The sequence below is a fragment of the Chelonia mydas genome, chromosome 1 (genome assembly GCF_015237465.2).
Source record: "Chelonia mydas isolate rCheMyd1 chromosome 1, rCheMyd1.pri.v2, whole genome shotgun sequence".
Classification (NCBI taxonomy): Eukaryota; Metazoa; Chordata; order Testudines; family Cheloniidae; genus Chelonia; species Chelonia mydas.
Window position 1 is genome coordinate 162,971,120 of NC_057849.1, and position 22,386 is coordinate 162,993,505.

Here is a 22,386-nt window from a genome sequence, read left to right on the forward strand (position 1 = left end):
GTGCTTACTTAATTTGCACACATACTTAAGAACTTTGCTGGGGCTCAAGTGGGCAGATGCTCACTATTGTCTAGGATAAGAGGAACATCAAGATTAGCTACAAACCTGAACAGAAAATTTTATATCAAAGTTTAAAAAAAATAATAAATATATAAATTATCATTTAAATGCTCCAGGGTAATTCTCACAGGCAGCTATTTCTACCTTACCTGTGAACCACCCCGGCCCGATGAAGATGCTCCACTGCTAGAATAAGCTGCCTGATATATTTACGTGCTTCGTATTCTTCCAGTCTTTTTTTCTCATAGATCTTGTGCATTAGATTGCCCCCAGGGCACAGCTCCATGACAAGGTAGTAGCTGTTTTCAGTTTCCAATATATCCAGCAGCTGAGCTATGTTGGGATGTCGGATCATTTGCTGGATCTGCCCCTCACGTCTCAGATTCTTGGTGACGTAGGTATCCTTCTTGGCTCTCTTCTTGTCAATAACTTTCACTGCCACCTGATAAGAAACAAAGGAGGCATGGTTGACATCATACAGACCAACGATTTATTAGCTCTGACCTTGTACAAATAACCTCAAAATAAATCAAGGGATGTAAGTACCAACTGATAAGCTGTTTGGGGCACAACAGCCAAGCACAGAGAAATAGCTGTTCTTTTTTCCACTGAGACCTAATTGCTTTCCCAGCTCCTTTTATGGGATGACAGACAAAAGTTGATGCAAAAATATGGCTATCAGAGGGGCGAAAACACTTCTGTTAAGCAGACTTGAAAGCTTAGTCTGAACATGCTGTACTTAGTCTTCTTCTTGCCTATTTGCTCAGAAGTTTTTGAGGATCAGATTTACATGCAACCATGAATGTGACCTTTGTAAGTGATTTAGACATGCGTATGGCATTGGGCTTACGTTTTGAGATGTCACAATTCCAGCACAAGTTTCTTAAAAGTTAACCAAAGAAGGAAAAGTAGCTGGTTATGTACTCCAAAATAAATATATAAATAAATAAAAATAAAAAAGAGCACCGCTTCCAGCCCCTGGTCAATCTTGACAATCTCTTTAAAAATATACACTTAAAACCACTCTCTCTATTACCTCCACAACACAATAACCACTTGTGTCTTCCATGAACAAAAGCCTTGGATGCATTCTATGATGCCATTGTTTTACACATTGAGAGGCACTGGTTCTATTTGTTGTGTTGGCAGGTTCATTAAACAGTTTGTAGTAAAAACCCAGTCACCCCTTTAGTTGCTTCGTGTTTTTAGATATTTATTTAATTCCTAAGCTTTCCCATTTAGACATGGGGCTGCAGACTTCCAGGTCATTAGCACCAGCCAATGATTAAACAACATATGTCAGCTGAACAACAAAAGGCTATGCTCAGTCCTTCCCTCATGTTCTACATTTCCTCTGCAACAACAGGAGTCCTTTTAACTCATGCACTGAAATCAAGTAGCTCACTAACCATTTCTACTGCGACACTTGTTAACTTTTCAGAAAAAAGAGCTTGGTGTTGTTGCATGACAACAAATTTTATACGTAGTTTATTTGAAAGGTTCCTGTCTACATAGGGCCAAATTCAGGCAAGCGTGTGGAATGTGGCATCTGTACCCTCAAAGTGGCATACACATGTGCTCCACAAACAGCATTATTGTGTGCATGTATGAGAGTCACACGCACATCTTGTGTGCACCACCTTGCCTTGTCTATTCCTATTAAGAGCAGAAATAATCAATGCAGGACAAGTATCTGAGTTTTACTGGACTAGTCATTAATCCAGACAGTAATGGTAGTGAAAATGACCTTCCTTCTGCCTCCAGCTTAGCAGGCAACTATGTCCATCCCTCCTCCGGGATGATGATCTAGCCACAGTAATTCATACTTTCAACTGCCTGCCAACTAAACTATTATAACTCATGGTAGTTGGGGCTGATGATTAAGGCAACAAGTAAACTGTACCTTATACAGGTTTCAGAGTAGCAGCCGTGTTAGTCTGTATCCGCAAAAAGAAAAGGAGGACTCATGGCACCTTAGAGACTAACCAATTTATCTGAGCATAAGCTTTCGTGAGCTACAGCTCACTTCATCGGATGCATGCAGTGGAAAATACATGTTCTCTGTCTATATAAAATCTCCCTACTGTATTTTCCACTGCATGCATCCGATGAAGTGAGCTGTAGCTCACGAAAGCTTATGTTCAAATAAATCTATTAGTCTCTAAGGTGCCACAAGTCCTCCTTTTCTTTGTACCTTATACAGATCACATAAGATCACTTTCCTACCTGGAAACAGTGCCAAGAACATATCCTCCAGTGGCTCCAGGTTTGCTTCCAGTTTCAATACAAAGCCCTAGTACAAATATTCTCAACAGGCTTGGACCCTCCACAGAAGTCACCTTTCTGTTCTCAAACTACGAAGACAGCTGCATTCCTCTGAGATGATGCAGCTAACAAGCTAACCGTGCCCAAAATGAAGCTCTCAAGAGCTGAAAATAACATAGTCAAAGGGGTTCATTTGTGAAGCCAACTGCTGGAAGAGGTATGGATAAGCCAAGGTCTAACCATTGTTAGAGTATATTTCAAGATATGCAAGGGCATTTCTGCACTAACCAAAGACAAGGAATTACAACAACAAGATGGCACAAACTAGAAATATATACCATACCTGAGAGAGACAAATATTAAAGTCCACTAGGGACAAGTATGCAAATTTTAATTACTGTATTTGGCTGTCAGATACTATGATGATGGACCACCGAGAAATGCCTAAGATATCTTAAAACTTTCTTTCTCTGGATCAGCATATGGCTTATAATTTCAGCCAGTGGTTCCGTTGGTTCCCACAGTCAACCGCTATGTGTTCTGCTTGAGGGGAAAAGACTTCTCTGTATTGTTTTACTTAAGTATGTGTGTGATCCAGGGACCTCTGGGTGCCAACTGGCAGAGGGCATGGGGGTCATAGGGATCCCCTAGTATCTACATAGTAGTCCACCATAGAATGTCTCGTAAGGTCTCCAATGAAAGCCTGTGTCACACTGCTCCTCATAATCATTGTGAAATGTATGTACAGATAATATGTAAGGAGTTATGTCTATATACTGAACATTATGTTCTTAAGGTCTCTGACTTGGGGCTGGTCACCAAAAGGTGAGAAACAGGTTTCTTTCAGGCAAGATGTGTTTATGTATCTGTCTACATGTAAATTGAGTATTGTATGCTTCACAATGAACACCGATTTACTGTCTGAGCAAAATGCTAATCAGGTGATTGCAAAGTCTCCAGGGGAAAGTCTAGACAGGCAAACACAAGCAACAGGGTATAACCCTGTTCGCAAGTAATGACAATGGATTTTTGGACTATAACTGTAGGGACAGAGACATATTCTGGATCTTTCCCTTGAGGAGGCAAGAGGACAATGTGCTTGTTTCATGAACAGAAGATCACAGCCAAGCCCGCCTGTAATACACTGGAAGGATTTTGGGTGAGCTTTTGCTCTCTATGACAGGACAATGTCTTGTTAGTTAAGTTCAGGCTCTAGAAAGCATGTTATGATTTGATTTTATAAAAAACTCTTTGTTTCTAATATTTCTGCTTGTAGAGGGTGGTCACCCACTCCTGCCCTAAAGGGCTTGAAATCAGGCCTGGGAGAGGGCTGTGGCTGGGAGCAAGCAGTTCCCAGGCTGATTGGGGGAAGCAGGCTCAGCTGTGGCCACGCCCCAATCAGGGCTCAGCTGGCCCTTATAAGAGGGCAGTGGGCCAGGAGCAGAGAGTCTCCTTTAGCTGTGGAGGGAGATGGGCTTGGCTGCTGGGGAGTGTACCAGAGTACCTGAGGTGGAGAAGGGCTGGGGGAAGGCCAAGGGAGCTGGGGAGCTCCAGCCTGGAAACCCTGCAGGCCTAGTGTAAGGCTGGATAGGTACTGGGGTTACAGGGGGCAGCTCAAAGGTAGGCAGAGGCAGCAGGTCCAAACTCCCCTTGCCTGTGATGATTGGCTTATACAATGCAGTCCACCCCAGTGTGCGGGGGCTCAGTGGTGACTGGCATTAGCCAAAGACTGAGGTGGGGATAGTGGGTTGGGGTTCCCTGGGGAGGGGAGACCCAGAGACTGTGGGGGTACTGCCAGGGGGCAGCACCCTGGGACAAAGGGGCACTGGGATCTGGGAGGAACATGGGGGGCCAGTGGCAAGCGGGACACCGGCCTGCAGGAGTGCTCCAGAGGCTGGAAGAGCTAATTCCCTGAGAGACCAGCAGGAGGTGCCGCAGGGGTGAGTTGCCACACTGTGTCATTGCTTATCATTTGAATCTCTGTTCTTTATTAAATAAATGTATCCTGGCTTTCTCTATAATCAAATTTAAGTGCTGTGTGTTAAGTGGAGCCAGACTCTACCATGTAACTGGTAAGCTGTGGAGTACTGTACCTTTGGGAACAGAGGACCTGCACATATTGTGAGTGTTCTGGAGATCAGAGGCTGGCCACTCCAGGGAGATGCTCAGAGGATTCAGGGCTTGGAGTGTGCCTATTGTTGACCTGCGAAGAAAGAGCAGGGCCTACAGAGGCCTGGAAGCCAGTGCTTGTGTTGACTGTGGCTGCTGAAGTTGAGGAACTGATCCACAGCAGGCACAGACAAAGCTTCCTCACACAAAGGTCAGGTGGTAGTGATATGCCTCACACAACCCTGGGTATCCCCAAGAAGTATCACAAATGCTTTCTCACTCGCTTGTGAAGATGGTATCTTGCCTGGAGCTCCAGAAAATATAACACAGCCTACATTACTTCCACATTAGGAGTGGGTGGTGGTGAGGTGTTTGTAATGATTGTGGGTGGAATGCTTTATTGTTACAAGGGTTTTTTTTTCTCTGCATACTAGGGCATATGTGGTGGGAACCATAGTGGCCTTCACACCATATAATAATTAATAATGGATATTAAAAAAATGCTTATTTCTTTCTTGAAGGAAAAAAATAGACCTAGAAATTTGCTTTCTGCCTTATTCAGAAAGCGCTCTAAGCCCACTTCTTAACCAACCTAGAGAACATTGGCTTTATCATTCTATGCTATGATAAATAAATGCTTTGAATTGTTACATTAGAAACATGAAAATTGCTTGTAATTAGATTAAATCACATCACTAGGTATAACTAGCCTCACATTAATGAAATAAGCAGATAAAAGGTTAAATTCATGAACTTTTTTTGAGGGAGCAGAGGGGGAATGCTATGATCTGGGAGTTTTACAACAAAAATAGACCCAAAAAGGACCTGACTACTGTTCTCACAGCCAAAATTCCCATTTAATTCAAGTTCATAAGAAACTGAAGAATTAAGCACTAAGAGTTTGACTTAATCAGAAATAACTACTGACCTTAAATTATCTGGATAAATTATTCACGTAGGAGGCTGACTTTTTAAAAAAAAAATAAAAAATAGTTGAATGCCTATAGTATAAAGATACAGTGAAGTGCCGCACAGGTGAAGCATATAGCCTAGGACTGTAGCAACACTCCCATAAATGTCTGGAAGATACATTCCTGACACATTAACATCAAATTAAAGAAAAATCATTTCATTGTAAGGTAACATAACAGGGAAATCAGATCTTAACAACTTTTAAAAGCCTGCAGTGATTCACCAAGAAATCAGCATGTTCTCTACCTAATGAGATAAGAGCAATAACACAAACTAGTGTAAACTATTCAAACAGCAAACTACAAGTGTTAGTCAGCTAAGGACAAACAAATTCATTGAAACAGAAAGATTATGTGCTGGTTTGTATCATACCAGCAGGAAACAACATCTGAAGAAGAAGAAAAGATGCTGGTATTTTTCATAATTGAAAGATACAAAGTATTAACCACATGGAACATAAATCTGTTGTCTGAGGCGTATTGTGAATCATCTCTCACTCCTATCAAGTCATCCCTAATTCATTGAATACAAAGGCACATTGCTGAGCACATGTGTAACTCCCACATTCACTATATTTGCTATGGGGAGGCAGGGAAAGCCATGTGAAGGTGGGACTCCTAGACAGCAACTTGGCCATATTCTTTCACTTTTATCTAGGAATTTGGACCCTGATCCTGCACCATTAAAGTCAATAGGAGCTTTGCCACTGACTTCAGCAGGTGCTGGATCAGACCCTTGGTATGACTGCACACCACCTATTCAGACAGAATTGTAGGGTTGTTTTAGGCCCATCCTTTCATTCTGGGCCACCTTTCCCCACATTTAAGTTCTATCAGCTCCATCCCATCCACACTAGTTGCCCGCCTTGCATTTGGCCTATAATGTAAGAGTCTAACAGCCATGGCTGATGTAAAACAGACAAGGGAGGCACTGGCAGCTTTGTTTCAGCAACACCCCCACACAAGTGAGAGGAAAAAAAGAAAGGAATAAGTTAAGAATAAGGAGGACTGAGTCACGCAGCCCAGAGGAAACTACCAGTACTGTTTTCTCTCTTGGCTGGGGAGAGAGTGCATCCTCTTTCCTAGCACCAAGTTACTGCAAAGGGCACCAGAGAAATACCTACATATATGGTGCTTTTGCTATTAGACGCTTCCATTATTCTCCCTTGGTTTGGTTTGCCCCTGGCATAAGGCGTCCCTGCTAGCTCACTGTAAAGAACATTAGGCCAAGCAAGCCCCACGTGTTTTTTCCCTCCCCTCCCCTCTGCAGTGCAGAAGTCCAGTCCACTCTAAACAGTGACACCCCTGCAAACCCTCTGCAGCCTGCTGCCCCACCCCAGCCACAGGCTGCTAGAATGCCTTCCTGCCCAGGGGCCAGTTTCTGAGCTCACGGCATACACCTACTTCAGCAGGGAGGTCAAAGAGAAGACACCCAGCACTGAGACACTCTGTAGAGGAAGTGGAAAAAGGAGATGTGGGGAAGAGAGTCAAGAGAAAAGGAGACTCAGGATGGAAAATGCAAATGGCACAGACTGCGGGGGAAGAAGGTGGCAGGATTTATGGCTCTGCGTGAAGAAGGAAAGAAGGCCCATAGGGTAAAATACACACAATCTGAGTGAACAGGCTTTGTGCCGCAAAGAGGGGTTGCAGGGACAGAATCTTTCTCTCTGCCAGTAGCGGTTCTGCAGCCCTTTTGCAGAAGCTATTACAACTCTTGGGCTGAAACAGGGGGCCCCCAATACCTACACAACCCCTACCTGGAGGGGTATGGCTAGTGCAGGAGTTCTCAAACTGGGGGTCATGACCCCTCAGAGGGTCACAAGGTTTTTACATGGGGGGACGCGGGCTGTCAGCCTCCACTCCCAAGCCCTGCTTTGCCTCCAGCATTTATAATAGTGTTAAATTTTTAAAAAGTGCTTTTAATTTATAAGGGGGGGGTGCACTCCTTTGTGGTTTGTGTGAAAGGGGTCACCAATACAAAAGTTTAAGAAACACTGGGCTAGTGGATGTGTGTAACTGTGACCCCAGCAGCTCCACCCTGGCACCCACCACCTGAAAGGATACTTTTAAGATACATGTGTTAACATTTCCTAAAGATCCCCTGAAATGGGGAGCGAGTGGGACTGCTCAAACAGCCATTGGAGGATACATATCTAACATCTGGAATCCAGTGCAGGCCATTGCCATTGGTCTGGGGAAGAGGCCCAAAATAAAATTTGACTTAATTTTATACAGTCATGATCTTGCATCAGCAACACCTGATTACATAGCGCCTCCCACTCTCACCTGTTTCCATGAACAGGGCAGGCCTGGCCAAAGTCTAACCAGCATTCACTGAAGTAACACATTTCAATCACTGCCACCAGAAGAGAGAGATGGAAAGAAATGGGGGAGCACTGAGCAGATACTGCAAGCAGTGATCAGCAGAAATGAAGCCAGCAACTGATGGAGGGGGAAAAAAGAAATGACCATATGGACTGTTCAGAAACCTCTGTGTTTAAATAAGCCTGCACACACTTAAAAAGAAATAACAGAATAAAATACACACCTACCCTGGCATCTGGGTATTTTCCTATAAAAGTTCTAGCTCTTTTGTCTCTCATTTCTGTCTAGCCCATTCCTTTTTTTTATTGCCCCTTTTTACTCTATTCTTTTTTCCTGTGTTGCTCACCTTCCTGTGTTTCTTTCCTTTCCTCAATGAAAGACCCCATTGGTGCAAGGGGTCAGCAAGGGTCCCCTCCCATGAGGTAGGTTGTTTTTGTTTTGATATTTTATATAGAGAACATACATGTTCCTCTCGCCCCCCGCATCCTCATTTTGGTCCTTCAATTTTCTTTTACATGGTACAATCTCTGCTCTCGGTTAAACTAGGGAGAATGTGGAATTATCCTATTCACTACAATGGGGTTACTCCATATTTACCACAGTATAGATAAGTAGAATATGGCCCTACATATTCACTATACACCATTCCCTCCCTCCCTCCCCCCTCCCCCGCCGTGTTGCAAACCTCACCCACCTATAAAGGAAAAGGCATGTGCCACAGATATTAGCTAAATAACAAAACAAATTTAAGGTTTCAAAATCTACTCAGGGAAGGTCTTTTCATTTCATTTTATTTTATTTAATTTTATTTATTTGCTCTCGCAAACCTTAGACTGGGAGCTCTCTGAAACACTGTCTTTATGTTTGCACACTGCCTAGAACAATGGAGCCCTGATCAAAGTCCTTAAGGTGTATCATGGCAGAAATCATAATAAATAATAAAGCAAGAGATTAAAGTGAATCGGTAGAAACAGAAGTTCTTGACATCCCACACTTTACTTCTGGTTAAATCTTTGCCATGTAAATAAACAAATGGTTTGGGTTACTGTGTGTTTTGAGATACACAGATGAGTAACAGGCCATATTTGGGTTTCAGTTTCTCAGAATTATATTGTTAGAATCACTCGCTTTCCTGAAGTTTGTTCTGTGCTGTGACACATCATATGAGTAAATTCTGCTTATCGGGATTGTGGCAATAAAATATTGTGGTGAGTGTGTATTGAGGAGGCATGTAGTGGGAAAGGAAGGGGCCAAATTAATCCCTAGCTTAACTGGTCCTATTGAAGTCAATGGAGTTATATCAGGGACAAACTTGGCCCAAAAGTTCTTCATCAGAAATGCTCCTCTTTGGTCATATCTAAACGCCATACAACAGTTGTTGTAAGGATAGCACTGAGTATGCCTGAAATGGAAGTGCTCTCACAGCTTCCTTTGTCTCCAGTGTATGTGTCTGGGGAGGAGAAGAGAGGCTTTTCTTTCCATCCTGCCTTCTCCTTCCTCCCCACCCAATCTCCCAAAGTGTGGAATGCTTCTGGGGGAATGTCTTATCCTACAGATAGGTCTTGCATTTAGATTTGAAAGCAGTCAGGCTTCCTCTGATCTCACCTAATCACACATCCACATCCAGTGCCCAGCTGCTCAAAATGCCTTGCCCCTACATCAGAGCATCTTGTCTTGGCCCAGTCTAGAGTCCAACAAAAGAGTCTTATCCTGGGCCAGTCTCACTGTTTCCTGATTGAAATCCCAGCACAGAATCTACCAGGTTGTGAGAGAAGCACGCTGCCTGGATCAGGTACTGTCCTTTGACACCAACCCAAAGCCCAACAGTTGAGCTATTACATAGTGCTGGAGACGAGGAACTTCCACGTGCTCAATGGATGTATGCCAGAAAGCCATTCCCTCTCCCCCACTTTCTGGGTGCGGCAGCCACTGTCATATCTGGCTGTTGTTTGCTCCCTTCCTTTTGAATCAAACAGTGAACTGGGGGAAAATGAGAGCCAAAAAGTTGTGCTTCTGTTTTTGAAGACAAATATTTTCTGGGACAGTACAAATGCACAGAGCTAATTAGGTATTTTCCTAACTGTTTGTTAACTGTTCTATGCTAGCATGAAAGCAATATAGCTCTGTTAAACAAGGGGCTCAGTCTTATTTAGAGACAGATTTTTCTTTAAGCCAGTTCTATATAAACACCCCATGATGCTAGCAACTTGCTGCCAAAAAATTTGTATTCTTTATGCCTCAACCTCAGTCCTATTTCAATAAGTAATTCAAGTCATGGCATCTTTGAAATGTCCTGCTGGTGGGAAACCAAATGTTGGACCCCATCACAAAGTAGGATGCTAACAAAAAAAGTTTGTGTTGTTTTTTTTTTTTTTAAAAAAACACAAAGGAAGACAAGCTCACTGCAGAGTTGATCTCCAAATACATACAAAATTGCTAGAAGGCATTAGTATTTTTAGCAGCTAAAGCTTTATCTGAGATGTTTTTACACTAAAAATGCCAATTCCTCTACATAACTTTCCATGACAAGCCTCAAAGACTTGCTTCAGTTAAGACACACTCTCATTCTACCTGAATAAGTACGTGGAACCTCTTATAAAACATTCCAGTGGCTAGTCAGTAACACTCTGCACTAGTATATGGAAAAACCAGGTTTGGTTGTCAGACAGGAAGGTGTAATGCACATCAATGGAAGCAAATTCTACTAGCTGCAGAACACGAAATCCCTGGAGGGACTGGCCCTGAGGCTGGGGTCAGGGTGTAGTGGATAGGGTCTGAGGTGAGATGCTTAAGAGTCTCCCCTCTACCAAAAGAAAAACAGTGGCACGCTTAAGCCCTGATCCTGTAAAAACTTAAGCATATGTGTAACTTTACACTTGAGTAAAAGCAGGTTTCAGAGTAGCAGCTGTGTTAGTCTCTATTCGCAAAAAGAAAAGGAGTACTAGTGGCACCTTAGAGACTAACCAATTTACGCTCAAATAGTACTCCTTTTCTTTTTGAGTAAAAGCGCGCACATGCATTTGCAGGCTAGGGGCCTAACAAAGTAAAGATAATTTTGAATGACTCTCCCCTTTATCCCACATACTTTATCTTATAAGTTCAAATAAGAGTCAAATCTTGCAGTCCTTTACTGAGGCAGGACTCCCACAGAATTAAAAGGAGGTATGCCTTAGTAAGGGCCAAATAAGCATTGTAGGATTTGGCCCTAAGTAATAAATATAACTTGAGAGAAGAAACTTCGTGGACTGCAGTTATGGGCTGACGTAGATGTAGCACGGCACCCCCGGATGGTTTATGAGAAGCAGAGAACTAGGTCCTCTAGATCTGAAAGTACGAACCTTTACTGACTGAGGTAAAATACGCAGCTCTATAGTGGCTGGACTTCTTAGAGGTTTGAGTCAGTTTAGAGGGAAACAAAGAGGCCCACCGTGTAAGCATAGACTATATTACAAACATTTCTGTAAGTTCATCTCCATTTGTATTTTTTAAGATACACATAAAGCATGTCTTTGTGATGTATGCCCTTTTTTGCCCTGTGTATTTTCTTTGGGCTACATATTTTACATCACCTGTAGCTTTGCTTTATATTTAACACTACTTTAACTAAAAAAAATCTGACAGATTTTCAGGATTGACTAGTGATTTTTGGGTGTCCAACTTGAGATGTTAAAAGGGCCAGATTTTTAGACTGTAGGATGCTCAGAGCTTTCTGAAAATCAGGTCCTTTTAAGGTATCTCAGGTTGGGCACCCAAACACTGAGGCACCCAAATTGACTAGTTGTCACTTTTGAAAATGTAGGTCTCTGTTACTCGGATTTTTCTTCAGTAAAATGGCTACTGCTTTCAACAAATGAATTAGAAGCACTGAAGGATTAGAAAATGTGAGATTCATTAAGTTTTGGGTCTTTACCATTTGTTCTACTAGACTGTTCAGGCTCTGTGGTGTCTTTAGTTACTTGTTGCTAAATGTTGTCTTTCAGATGACAGGTTCCAAGGTCTTAAAAGATAGGTGTGCAGATTCATGGATTTTTTTTTTCAAGCAAATCTATTACTGAAATTGACTGACATTGCCACTGTTTGAACAAAAAAGAAAATCCTTTCATGTAAGCTGCCAAAATGTGAAGAGTGTACATCCAGCTGTGACTGCTCTGTTCTCAAGAGATGGAATTCAGAGTTTTGCTGTATCATAGTAAGACTTCTTGCCTCAGGGCCCCAATTCAGTAAGGTACTTAAACACATGCCTAACTTTAAGCATGTGAGTAGGCCCACTGAAATCAACAAGAATACTCATGTGCTTGAAGTCAGGCATGTACTTAAATACCCTGAGGTTTATAGCACCCAATTCATACAGCATTATTAACTATTTGTGTCTGTAAATTTTAAAGTGGCATATTTTGTGAATCCCTTTACTACAATTTTCTAAGGGATTTTTCGACCATCCTGTGTAACATCATATTTTTCCTAGCAACAAGTCTCCTTTAATAAATGTTAGTGCTTTATGTTTTTATGCATCCTTCAAGTTATGATTTCTGAGGACATTGCAGACAATCCTTAAAAGTATCAACAGAAAATTAACCAACTCTTTATTCACCCTATTTACAGGTTAGCTGTTCATTTCAAGGAAAACAGAGATAAGCCAGGCCAACAGCAATCTGCAAAAACAGACTTGTCCACAAGTATAATCACTGTCTGTTTTGCCTCCACTCTGATGGACTGACAAATATCTATGAATATGTGGATCTGATGCAGGAGCAATGAGTTGCAATATTTTGGTGTCACATAGCCAGTGTATGGCCCAGTAGACTGGAAAGCAGTATTTCGCACTGCTACATTGTAAACCTGGGTATGAGAGGGATGATGTGACTCTCCATGGACAAGTAGGATTTCAAGAATCATGGAAGAGATCTACTCAGTCTTAGACAGAAAGAAGGTCATTCCATTGACTTCTCAGTCTCTCCCAGTCAACCAATGAATGGGGTGGCCCTAATGGTGTCCCCAGTGACATCAGCAAATTTTCACCTCTATTAGGTATCTAAGGCTATATACAAGAAGACTAGGATTAGGCAGAGATGGATGGAGGTCAAGAAGGAAGAAGGCCAGAGACAAAAATAAATGATGGCTCCATAATGATGGTATAGACTGGACAGGAAATCCTTACTAGCCTGTCAAAACCAGCCTTAAGGCCTGGATTAGGCAAAGCAAGGAGAAAACACACACTTGAATGTCTGAAACAACATGATTTGCCTGGCAATTTAAAGTGTTCATCAAATATCACTCTCCAAATATTGAATATTTTTCAAAGAAAGATTTCTCCCCATACATAAGGTAAAGCTCACATTGCTATAATACTCTGTCACTCAGCAAGAAAACTAGTTGGAGCACAAAGTATAATCAAGTCAGAGGAAAGGAATTTTCAGGGGCTGTTACACAAATGAATGAGGAGTGATATGTGATCACCGTGGCAGATGGAAAACTTGTTAAGGCAAGTGTGGTCCCTATTCTGTGTTGACCAAACTGATTGCTACACATGACTGGTCATGGGGGAAGCCAGCGTGACAACTGTTACAAAACAGAGGTACTCTTGAGCTAAACCTGGCCCTTTTAAGTTGTAAGAACAACATAAAACAGCTATGTCTAAAATACAGCAAAGCATTGTTTATGCCTCCCTCACAAATGAACCATATCCTACACAGCTGTTTCTGATAAAGTAAAACTTGCCTTTTTAATGCTGACAATTTTGTCTGTCATAGTGAGATGGATGAGGCTCTCAAGTTACATGTGGGGAAACAAAAATGGAGAACTGATACCAGATAATAATGTTGCGTTAACAGCAACCCTCGCATGAGAGCCCCTGCTTATGAATCTTCTAATATCCACATTCATGGACTTGTAATACATTACACATTAAACTGTCCCAGTTTCACATTTCAGTGATGAAATGCATAACTAGGTATGCAGAAAAGTCAGGGTCCCTCATATAATAAATGGTTTTAATACTGATGTAGCTTTATAGTTTTTCTAGAGGAAAACTTACACTTACCAGAGCAATAAATGCTTCTGCTTTTGATGCACAGAAGGTTTAAGTCTCGGCACCATTATTTGTGTGGCGTTATAACTTGAGTGACAGTAAGGTCACAAATGTTGAGAACCAAGAGAAGTGTTTCAAGGCAGCACAATGATTCCATATTCTGTTTCTCATAGCTCCCTGGATATCACACATAGAAAACCAAATATGGAAGATTTATATTAAAAAAAAAAAAAAAAAAAGGGGGGGGGGGGGGGCAGATAGCCATGAAACTTTTATTTATGTATTACTCTTTTCTAGTCTCTGCATTTGGAAACCTTTTCCAAAGCAATAACACTTCTGATCCTATACTAAAAGAAAGAACAGCATTACATGATCGAAAACTAAAAATCATTTCTAAGGACAGGGTAAGGGAGTGAAGCATTCATAAAAAGAGGAATCTTTAGTAAGTGCAACTTCAGCTTTCTGTTTATTTTTTAACAGGTAGTCCTCTTCACAGGCCCTGTTAACCTCTCATGGGATCTTTACTGCATTAACCTCCCCTCTAGTGAAGGAAGGGCTAGACTCAGTTCCCTTCATTAAGGGCTGGTCCACACAGTTTTTGTATTGTTTTAGCTATATCAGTTTAGAACAGGTCTGATTAAATTAGTACAAACCCCTAGTGTGGACACACATTTTTACTGGTGCTCATACTGAGATCAGTGATTCCAGGAAATATACCAAAATAAGCATTTTCATTCACTTTATTGGCACTTCCTGAACCAGCCAGCTAGAAGAGTCATAGGCTGTAACCCACTGCCCACCAGCAGACAATGTTGTTTCAGAAAGCATTAGGGAAAGTGTTTGAGACACACTACAGTAGTTAGGAGATGGTTCCAACTCTAACCTTTATGACCATACAACCCTCAGCCTGTTCCTGAGGTTGCTACTGATGGGAGGGATAAGAAAGCCAATGTATTTATTTACACTGTCTATTTGAAATGTTTACCCTCAAAACATTAGATTTCAGCATCTCGATCTTGTTTGTGATTTGATTTCAAATATCAAAAAGTGTTCAATGGAGGTGGACAGAGGTTGTCCAATGCAGCTTTAAATAACCCTAGTACTGAATCTTCCACCACTTCCCATGGGAAACAGTTGGACAGACAAATAAATCGCACTGTTAAGAAGTATTTTCTGAAGGCCAATGCAAGTTTTCCTTTGCTCTGTTGTATCCCTTTATTCCTACTGAAACACCCCAGACTATCCTGCATAATTCCTCTTCCACCTTGGCACTGACACGCTTCAGATAATTGTAGATATTCCCTTGAAAAACTTGGAGAAGGGTGTAATCAACATAATAACTAACAGTTCATTTTTTATATTGCTGTTTATACAACATGTAACTACTCAGTTTTAGATAGTCTATTACAATTCACTTGTTACAGGATGGTTTGTCACAACAGTTAAGTGGCTGCTTGACTTAGGAATTTACATCATCCCCCTAAATAAGATAAATGCTATACACTATTACCTTCCATTTTCCTGAGTTTGGGATAACCACACAACTTGCAAATGGCAAAGGGAAGGGGGAATATAAGTGAGTTGCTTTATGTCTTCTGAAATGTATGAAGATAAATAGTAGCATCCCATTATTCACCAGTGCAAAAGCAATCCTGGTATAACTTCAAGAGCATATATCAGGGATGAATAAGGCCCATTCTGAGACAAAGAGAGCAGGACACATTTTAATTAACAAGACATTTATATTTAACATATGCCACCAAAACCAGGCACACAGCTTTACACTTCATTAAAAATGTTAAATACAAAGCTTTCAAGAGCAAATACAAGGACCCAGATGTGAGAATCACACAAAAACTTACACCTGGTGTCAATTTAATCTCAACACTGGATATTACCCCCATTTGCCACCAATAACTAAAATTATGATGGTATATATGAAAAGCAAGCACTACTGACATGCACTGTTAGCGATGCCTTTAAAACTGCTGAATGTAAACTTGAAAGCAGATTATCTCAAGAGGATAAGCAACTGCCACATGTGCATCAATTCAGATCATTACAGAACATGTGAGAGCTACAGCTGAAAAATATTAAAACAAGCTTCCTGGAAGACAGATTGGAATAGTGAGCAGCCTCTCTGACTATTAAAGGCCATTTTACTTACTCCAAACATGAAACATAGAACAATAGGGGGTTAGAAGGAAGAGTTCAGCTTTGTAATAGGCTCCTGTTGAAACTAGTTATTTTCCAGATGAATCCATTGCAAGCAGTTGATTACATAAGAAATAACGAACAGGTGATTGAACATCAGCAGCCTGGTGTTTATCCTGCCTTATGTTAAAATCCTTAAATGCTCCATAACATGCACTACGCCACACTGTGCTGATAAAGTGCCAAATCCTGCAGTCCTCATTCAAGCAAAACTCCTATTGAAGTTACTGTAACCTTGACTTAAAATCCTTCCAATTATATTCTAAATAAAATTATTTGATAAAGTATTTCACATTTACATAGGCATTTGTTCAATAATTTAAATAAAAATTACATACAAGAAAACTACATTAAAAGAACATTATTACAACTGCAAAGTCAAGCACTCAAAAGCTAAGCAGAATTAAAATTGTTGGTGAACATTAATTTGGCCCCCTTGTACATCTGTGTTATTATACGATCTTAAATTATACGATCACCTAGAATTTGTTCCACAGGACCTCTGCTTCATTCCATGCGCAGAATGGCCAGTCCTCACTTAAAGAGCAGCTCTTCAATATTTTGTTTTAGCCTCAAAGTTTAATGTATACGTGGCCCAACACCACAAATCTTGCTCTGACAACAGAATTATTAATTTCCTCATGGGTTTTTCTGTGGTGCTCATCACTGCAGTATCTGAGTGCTTAACAAACATTTATGTTAGGTATGTGATTTTTCCCATCTCCTGCCAAATTCCAAGTTCTTGCTCCAAAGAATGGGGGCACTAGAGCTTTTCAAAGAAAAGGTCACCATAATTTACTAACATGGGTCTGGCAAGCTGCTGGGAATACCCAGAGCTGTGAGACTCTGTGCTACCCCGCTCAGCCTCAGTAAGTGGGAGCTTTGTGGCACCTAAGCTATGTGACAACTGCCTGACACACCAGCTTGTCTGCCTTGCCAAGAAACTCTTCAGGGCTCTCCCAGCCCAAACCTTGCCCAGCATATAACCATTAGTGAACTCCAGCCCCCGAGCTCCTCAGAGATGTCTCTCAGCAGTGCACAGCCCTTACCATGGTGCAATAACAAAAGCGATTAAGTTTGCTGCTCCTTTAAAGACATAAATAATGACTTGTTGCCTTGACTGGAATTAACAATCACTTCCATACAATCAAAGCACTGGGTTGGTCTAGATAAAAAGTAAAAAGGTTATTTAATTAAAAAGAGATTGGTTTTAAGGAAATTTAAATATACAGGATAAAGATAGAAGGGGTTAGAAAAAAACAGTAAAATACACTTTCTAATGGCTAAGAGCTAACTTAACAAGCTACATTCTTTATTCAAGCTGGTTTCCTCAGCAGTCTTCCTTTTCCAGCAATGGCTGATTAGCTTTTGATCAGGAGCCCCACAGGGATTCCCAAGGCACTAGTTTTCCATGTCTCCTCAGGTGAAGGATAACTTAGGGGGAGGGTCACTCCCTCTCTTTTTATAGTCCCATAAACCTTTGAAATACATTCTTCTGAAATGTATCCCCAGATAAAGTTCCTTTCCCTGTATGAGTGTGGATGCCATGCTGTCTGGTGTATACTCCATGCTGTGTTCTCCCCCGCTGGTGAGCTGGGGTACATGAAGCCAGTCAGGCCAACTGATACTTACTACCAGAGACTAGGGAGGCAGTTGCCTCTTGATACACGGATGCTTTTAGGGTCACAATGGGGAAAATAACATTTTTTCCTATCCCTGTTCTCAGAAACATCTGAATCATTTTGGCTGAAATTTCCTCTCAAAATATTATCCTCAGGCAGACACCCAGAATGGAAAAATTTCACCCCGAATGGTTAAAATAGCAATCCCCAAACTTTTGAGGGTCATTTTCCCCCTTACCTCTGTCCATGCCCCTCTCCTGCCCTCCCCAGAGCCAGGAGCAGGGTCATGGCTCCGGGCGGGGGGAGATGCTGGCCCTGGTCTCACTCCCCTGGACATTCCTCCATGCCCCCCAGGGGAGGGCGCACCCCATACTTTGGGGACCTCTGGGTTAAAGTCTGGCAAAGTTCTACACAACTGAAAACAGCATCTCATTAATGGAAAGCATTAGGGAAATGTAATATTAGGTAGCATTACCAGCTCTAGCTACAATAAAGAATTAACCTGTCATGAACTGTTCCACCTTAGCAGCCCCACACCTTATTTTAGGTACTTCTTCTGTCTTTGTTATACTCCACTTAGGTTCTGATCCTGCAAACACACAATTGCTTAGTTTTACTCATGTGATAAGTTAACGGGACCACAAGGTACATAAAGTTGAGCACATGAATTCTTACACAATCAAGGCTTTAATTAAATGGTAAAGTCCTCAGGATAAAGAAATTTCTTTAATTACTATGTAAAACATCATGTACACCTATGGGGCTATATACACTGAACACTGTATATTTCCATTTATGAGATGGGGGAATTAAGTTTTGCTGCTTTAACTTAAGCTTTTATGAACGAAAAGGAAAGATTTCTCACAAGTGGTAGCTTTTAATGGAAAAAAGAGTTCCTGGAAGAAGGTCACTGTACCAATTTTACAGTAAGTATTTTTCAAAAACAAGCTCTTCTACATCTATAAAATTTTAAAAATGTGAGAACCCAATGACAAATAAAGCCACTAATTGAATGTTCATGGTGAGAAACAGAATGCATCTAGAAAACTAACATTATGCACGCAGCACTGTGGGGAAAAAGGCAAAAGAACAGGCCAAATTTCTAACTAAGGATCTGTGCCCTAATGCCATGAGTCACTAAAAGCAATGAGTCTTGCCAACTCTCACAATTTTCAGGCACACAATATCTGGGGGTTTTCTTAAAGCCCTGCCTCCAGGAGTCATGTGATTATATGTGTTCCTCAGTTTCATTTTTAAAAAGTAAGTTTCTAGCCTGAATGGTTGAGGAGAAAAGCTTGAAAATGTGACCTGAGTGCATCCTAAATGCTCAGAAACCAGAAGGCAAAGAAAAAGAACCCAAACCATATTTTAAAAAGCTCATGGTTTTTAAGCTAATCTCATGACTTGGGGGGCGGGGAGTCTGACTCTTTACTTTTGAACACTTGGGGTTGGCAATGACTCATTTGGGTGCACGGCCCCTTGCTTGAAGCACTCAACACCTGTAAGAACCAAGCCCTAAATTTCTAAAAGATGGCAACAATGACTGGGGAGACGGTACAACTAGGAGATGCACTGACTCAGCACAGCTTCTGCTGGCAATACTCTTAGAGTCTTGGCCATCAATGAAAGCTCCCCTCCTTTGGACGGAATTCCAAGACGTTGCAAGTAGTCAAAGAGTGACTCCACAACCACCCCTGCCTCTTTGAATTTCTCCTGCAGTGCAAGTGATCACATCCAGTGGGTCTGACCCAGCATGTTTAAAACTGAACCAAAAGTATTGATCTCTGAAGGACACTTGTAGTACAGAACAAGCAGGTTAACAATCTAAATGTATAATATTTGTAGTATTTGACACAGAGTCACAATCTTTCGCTGGTGTAAACTGGTACAGCTCCATTGATGTCAATGGAGTTGTGCCAACTCACAGTAGCAGAGAATCTGACACATTGTATTTGCAGGTTTTGACATGTATGGTCTTCAACACAGAGGCAATGGTTTTGAGTATAATCTTAAATTCTCCAAGACAGAGATACTACTGTATCAGAACATAAGTGTGCACACTTTCCTTAGAAAGCTAGAGACCACAGGCCAGATTTCCCATTGCTTCCTGTTCTTGTGCGTAGGACAGCAACATGCATCTCCCATATTCTGACATCAGTCCCCAGTGCAATTTTACACCAGCCTGCAACAGCTGGGGTCCAGGATGTTTTGGCCAAGCCCATTCGCTCCACTGGCACACTACCTAGATCATTTAAAAAGAAAATTGGTTCATACTTTTTTTTAGCATAACTTGCTGTTCTTTGGAATCTCATTACAAAGATGATTTTTTTAAACTGATATTTTAAGCAAGACCTGGGTGTTGTCAATTTAAAGATTTTAAAGGCCAGAATGAACCATTAGATCATTTAATCTGACCTCCTATATAACACAGAGCACAGAATTTCACACTTTTATCCCTGTATTGAACCCAATAACTTGTGTTGGATTAAAGCATTTCTTCCAGAAAGGCATCCAGTGGAGACTTGAAGATTTAAAGACTTCAAGAGATGAAGGATGCACCACATCCCTTAGTAGTTTGTTACAATGGTTAATCACCCTCACTGTTAAAATGTCTAATTTGAATTTTTCTGGCTTGAACTTCCAGCCATTGGTTCTTGTTATCTGTTTCTCTGGTGATGATCTGACATTTAATACAGGTCTATGCTACAATGTTTTGTCAGCATAGTCATGTTGGTCAGGGGTGTGAAAAAACCCAGCATGGTTCTTGTAATGGGAAATTATGCCTCACCAACCTCTTAGAATTCTTTGAGGAGGTCAACAAATATGTGGACAAGGATGATCCAGTTCAGTTAGTGTACTTGGACTTTCAGAAAACTTTTGATAAGGTCCCTCACCAAAGGCCCTTAAGCAAAGTAAGCTGTCATGGAATAAGAGGGAAGGTTCTCTTGGATCAGTAACTGGTTAAAAGATAGGAAACAAAGATAGGAATAAATGGTCAGTTTTCAGAGCAGAGAGGTGTAAACAGTAGGGTACCCCAAAGATCTGCACCAGGACCTGTACTGCACAACATATTCATAAATAAAAAAGGGGATGAACAGTGAACTGGCAAAATCTGCAGATGATACAAAATTACTCAAGATAATTAAGTCCAAAGCTGACTGACAAGAGTTACAAAGGGATCTCGCAAAACTGGGTACGAAAATGCAGATAAAATTCAATATTGGTAAGTACAAAGTAATGCACATTGGAAAACATAATCCCAAATCTAGATACAAAATGTTGGTCTAAATTAGCTGTTACCGCTCAAGAAAGAGATCTTGGGGTCATCATGTATTGTTCTCTGAAATCACCAGCTCAATATGCAGCGGCAATCAAAAAAGCTAACAGAACATTAGGAACCATTAGGAAAGGGATAGATCAGGGATCGGCAATGTTTGGCACGCAGCCCACCAGGGTAAACCCCCTGTCAGGCTGGGACAGTTTGTTTACCTGCTGCATCCGCCGGTTCAGCTGATCGCAGCTCCCACTGGCTGCAGTTCGCCGTTAAAGGCCAAAGGGGGCTGTGGGAAGTAATGTTATAGTAATGTTATAGGTTCTGAGGCTGAAAATGTGTCCTCATGGCTTAAAACAAGCCCAGGAAAAAACTCTCCAAGAGCAGAGGGGCAGTTCATGCCTCATCAGGGCATGTATGGGACAAACCCAGCCCAGCCTTACAGGAACAAAGGACGCTGGCCTAGGCAGCAACAAAGGATCTGTTGGACTCTCGAGAGATTCACCCCCCTTTCCTTGGTCAGTCAAGGACTACAATGAGATAATGTTCACCTGACCCTGAAGCGGGGCGGCAAAGCCAAGAGGGAAGAAAGAACACGATAAAAGGGAGAGATGTTTGCCATGCTCTTCCTTTCTCTTCCACCTCCATCTACAGACATCACCACCAAGCAACTGAAGCGCTGATCAAAGGGGAGAGCCTGGCTGACGGGTAACCAGCCAGCCTGTGGTGAGAAGCATCTAGGTTTGTAAGGGCACTGAAAGTGTTAAAATCAGCTTAGAATGCGTTTTGCTTTTATTTCATTTCACCAAATCCGACTTGTTGTGCTTTGACTTATAATCACTTAAAATCTATCTTTTTGTAGTTAATAAATGTGTGTGTTTGTGTTTGGTTTGAAGCATGTCAGACTCCCCTTGGGATAACAAGCCTGGTACATATCGATTTCTTTGTTAAACTGATGAACTCATATAAACTTACAGCGTCCAGCGGGCATAGCTGGACACTGCAAGACGGAGGTTCCTAGGGTTGTGTCTGAGGCAGGAGATATTGGCTAGTGTCATTCGGCTGCACAATCCAAGGAGCAGCTTACACGCCAGAGGCTGTGCGTGAAAAGTCCAGGAGTAGGTGTTCTCACAGAAGAGCAGGGTAAGGCTGGTTCCCAAAGTCAAGGATTAGAGTGACCTAGCAGATCACCAGTCCAGATAACACCAGGGGAACATCACAGTGGCATAGTGAGCAGGGTGTATGTGTGGCTTGTTACTCCAAGTGAAGTTCACACTTTAAGCACTGATATTTGTGATTTTAAGTGAGTCTTAAGTGCAATGGCTAAGAATAGTCAGGAAGAGGTCAAAGTTTTGTTATTTTCTGTTTGTTTATTTCGGGTGAGGGAAATAAGCACAAGAAAGCAGAAAAACGACTACCAGTGAGGCAGCTACAAAACTAGAGCTGGCCAGACTGGAAGCTGCAGAGAAGGAAAAGGATAGCAAGTTTCAAATGTGGCAGGCAGAAATGAGGCTCAAAGAA

The 22,386-nt window shown here is 41.6% G+C and overlaps 1 protein-coding gene across 1 annotated transcript in view; it reads right to left on the reverse strand.

Moving 5' to 3' along the window:
• Window positions 1-22,386, reverse strand: part of HUNK (hormonally up-regulated Neu-associated kinase) — an 86,482-nt gene that overhangs the window by 54,152 nt on the left and 9,944 nt on the right. Inside the window, exon 2 of the mRNA XM_037905217.2 lies at window positions 210-502. Coding sequence (XP_037761145.1) covers window positions 210-502 — 293 coding nt within the window. The remainder of the gene's footprint in view (window positions 1-209; window positions 503-22,386) is intronic.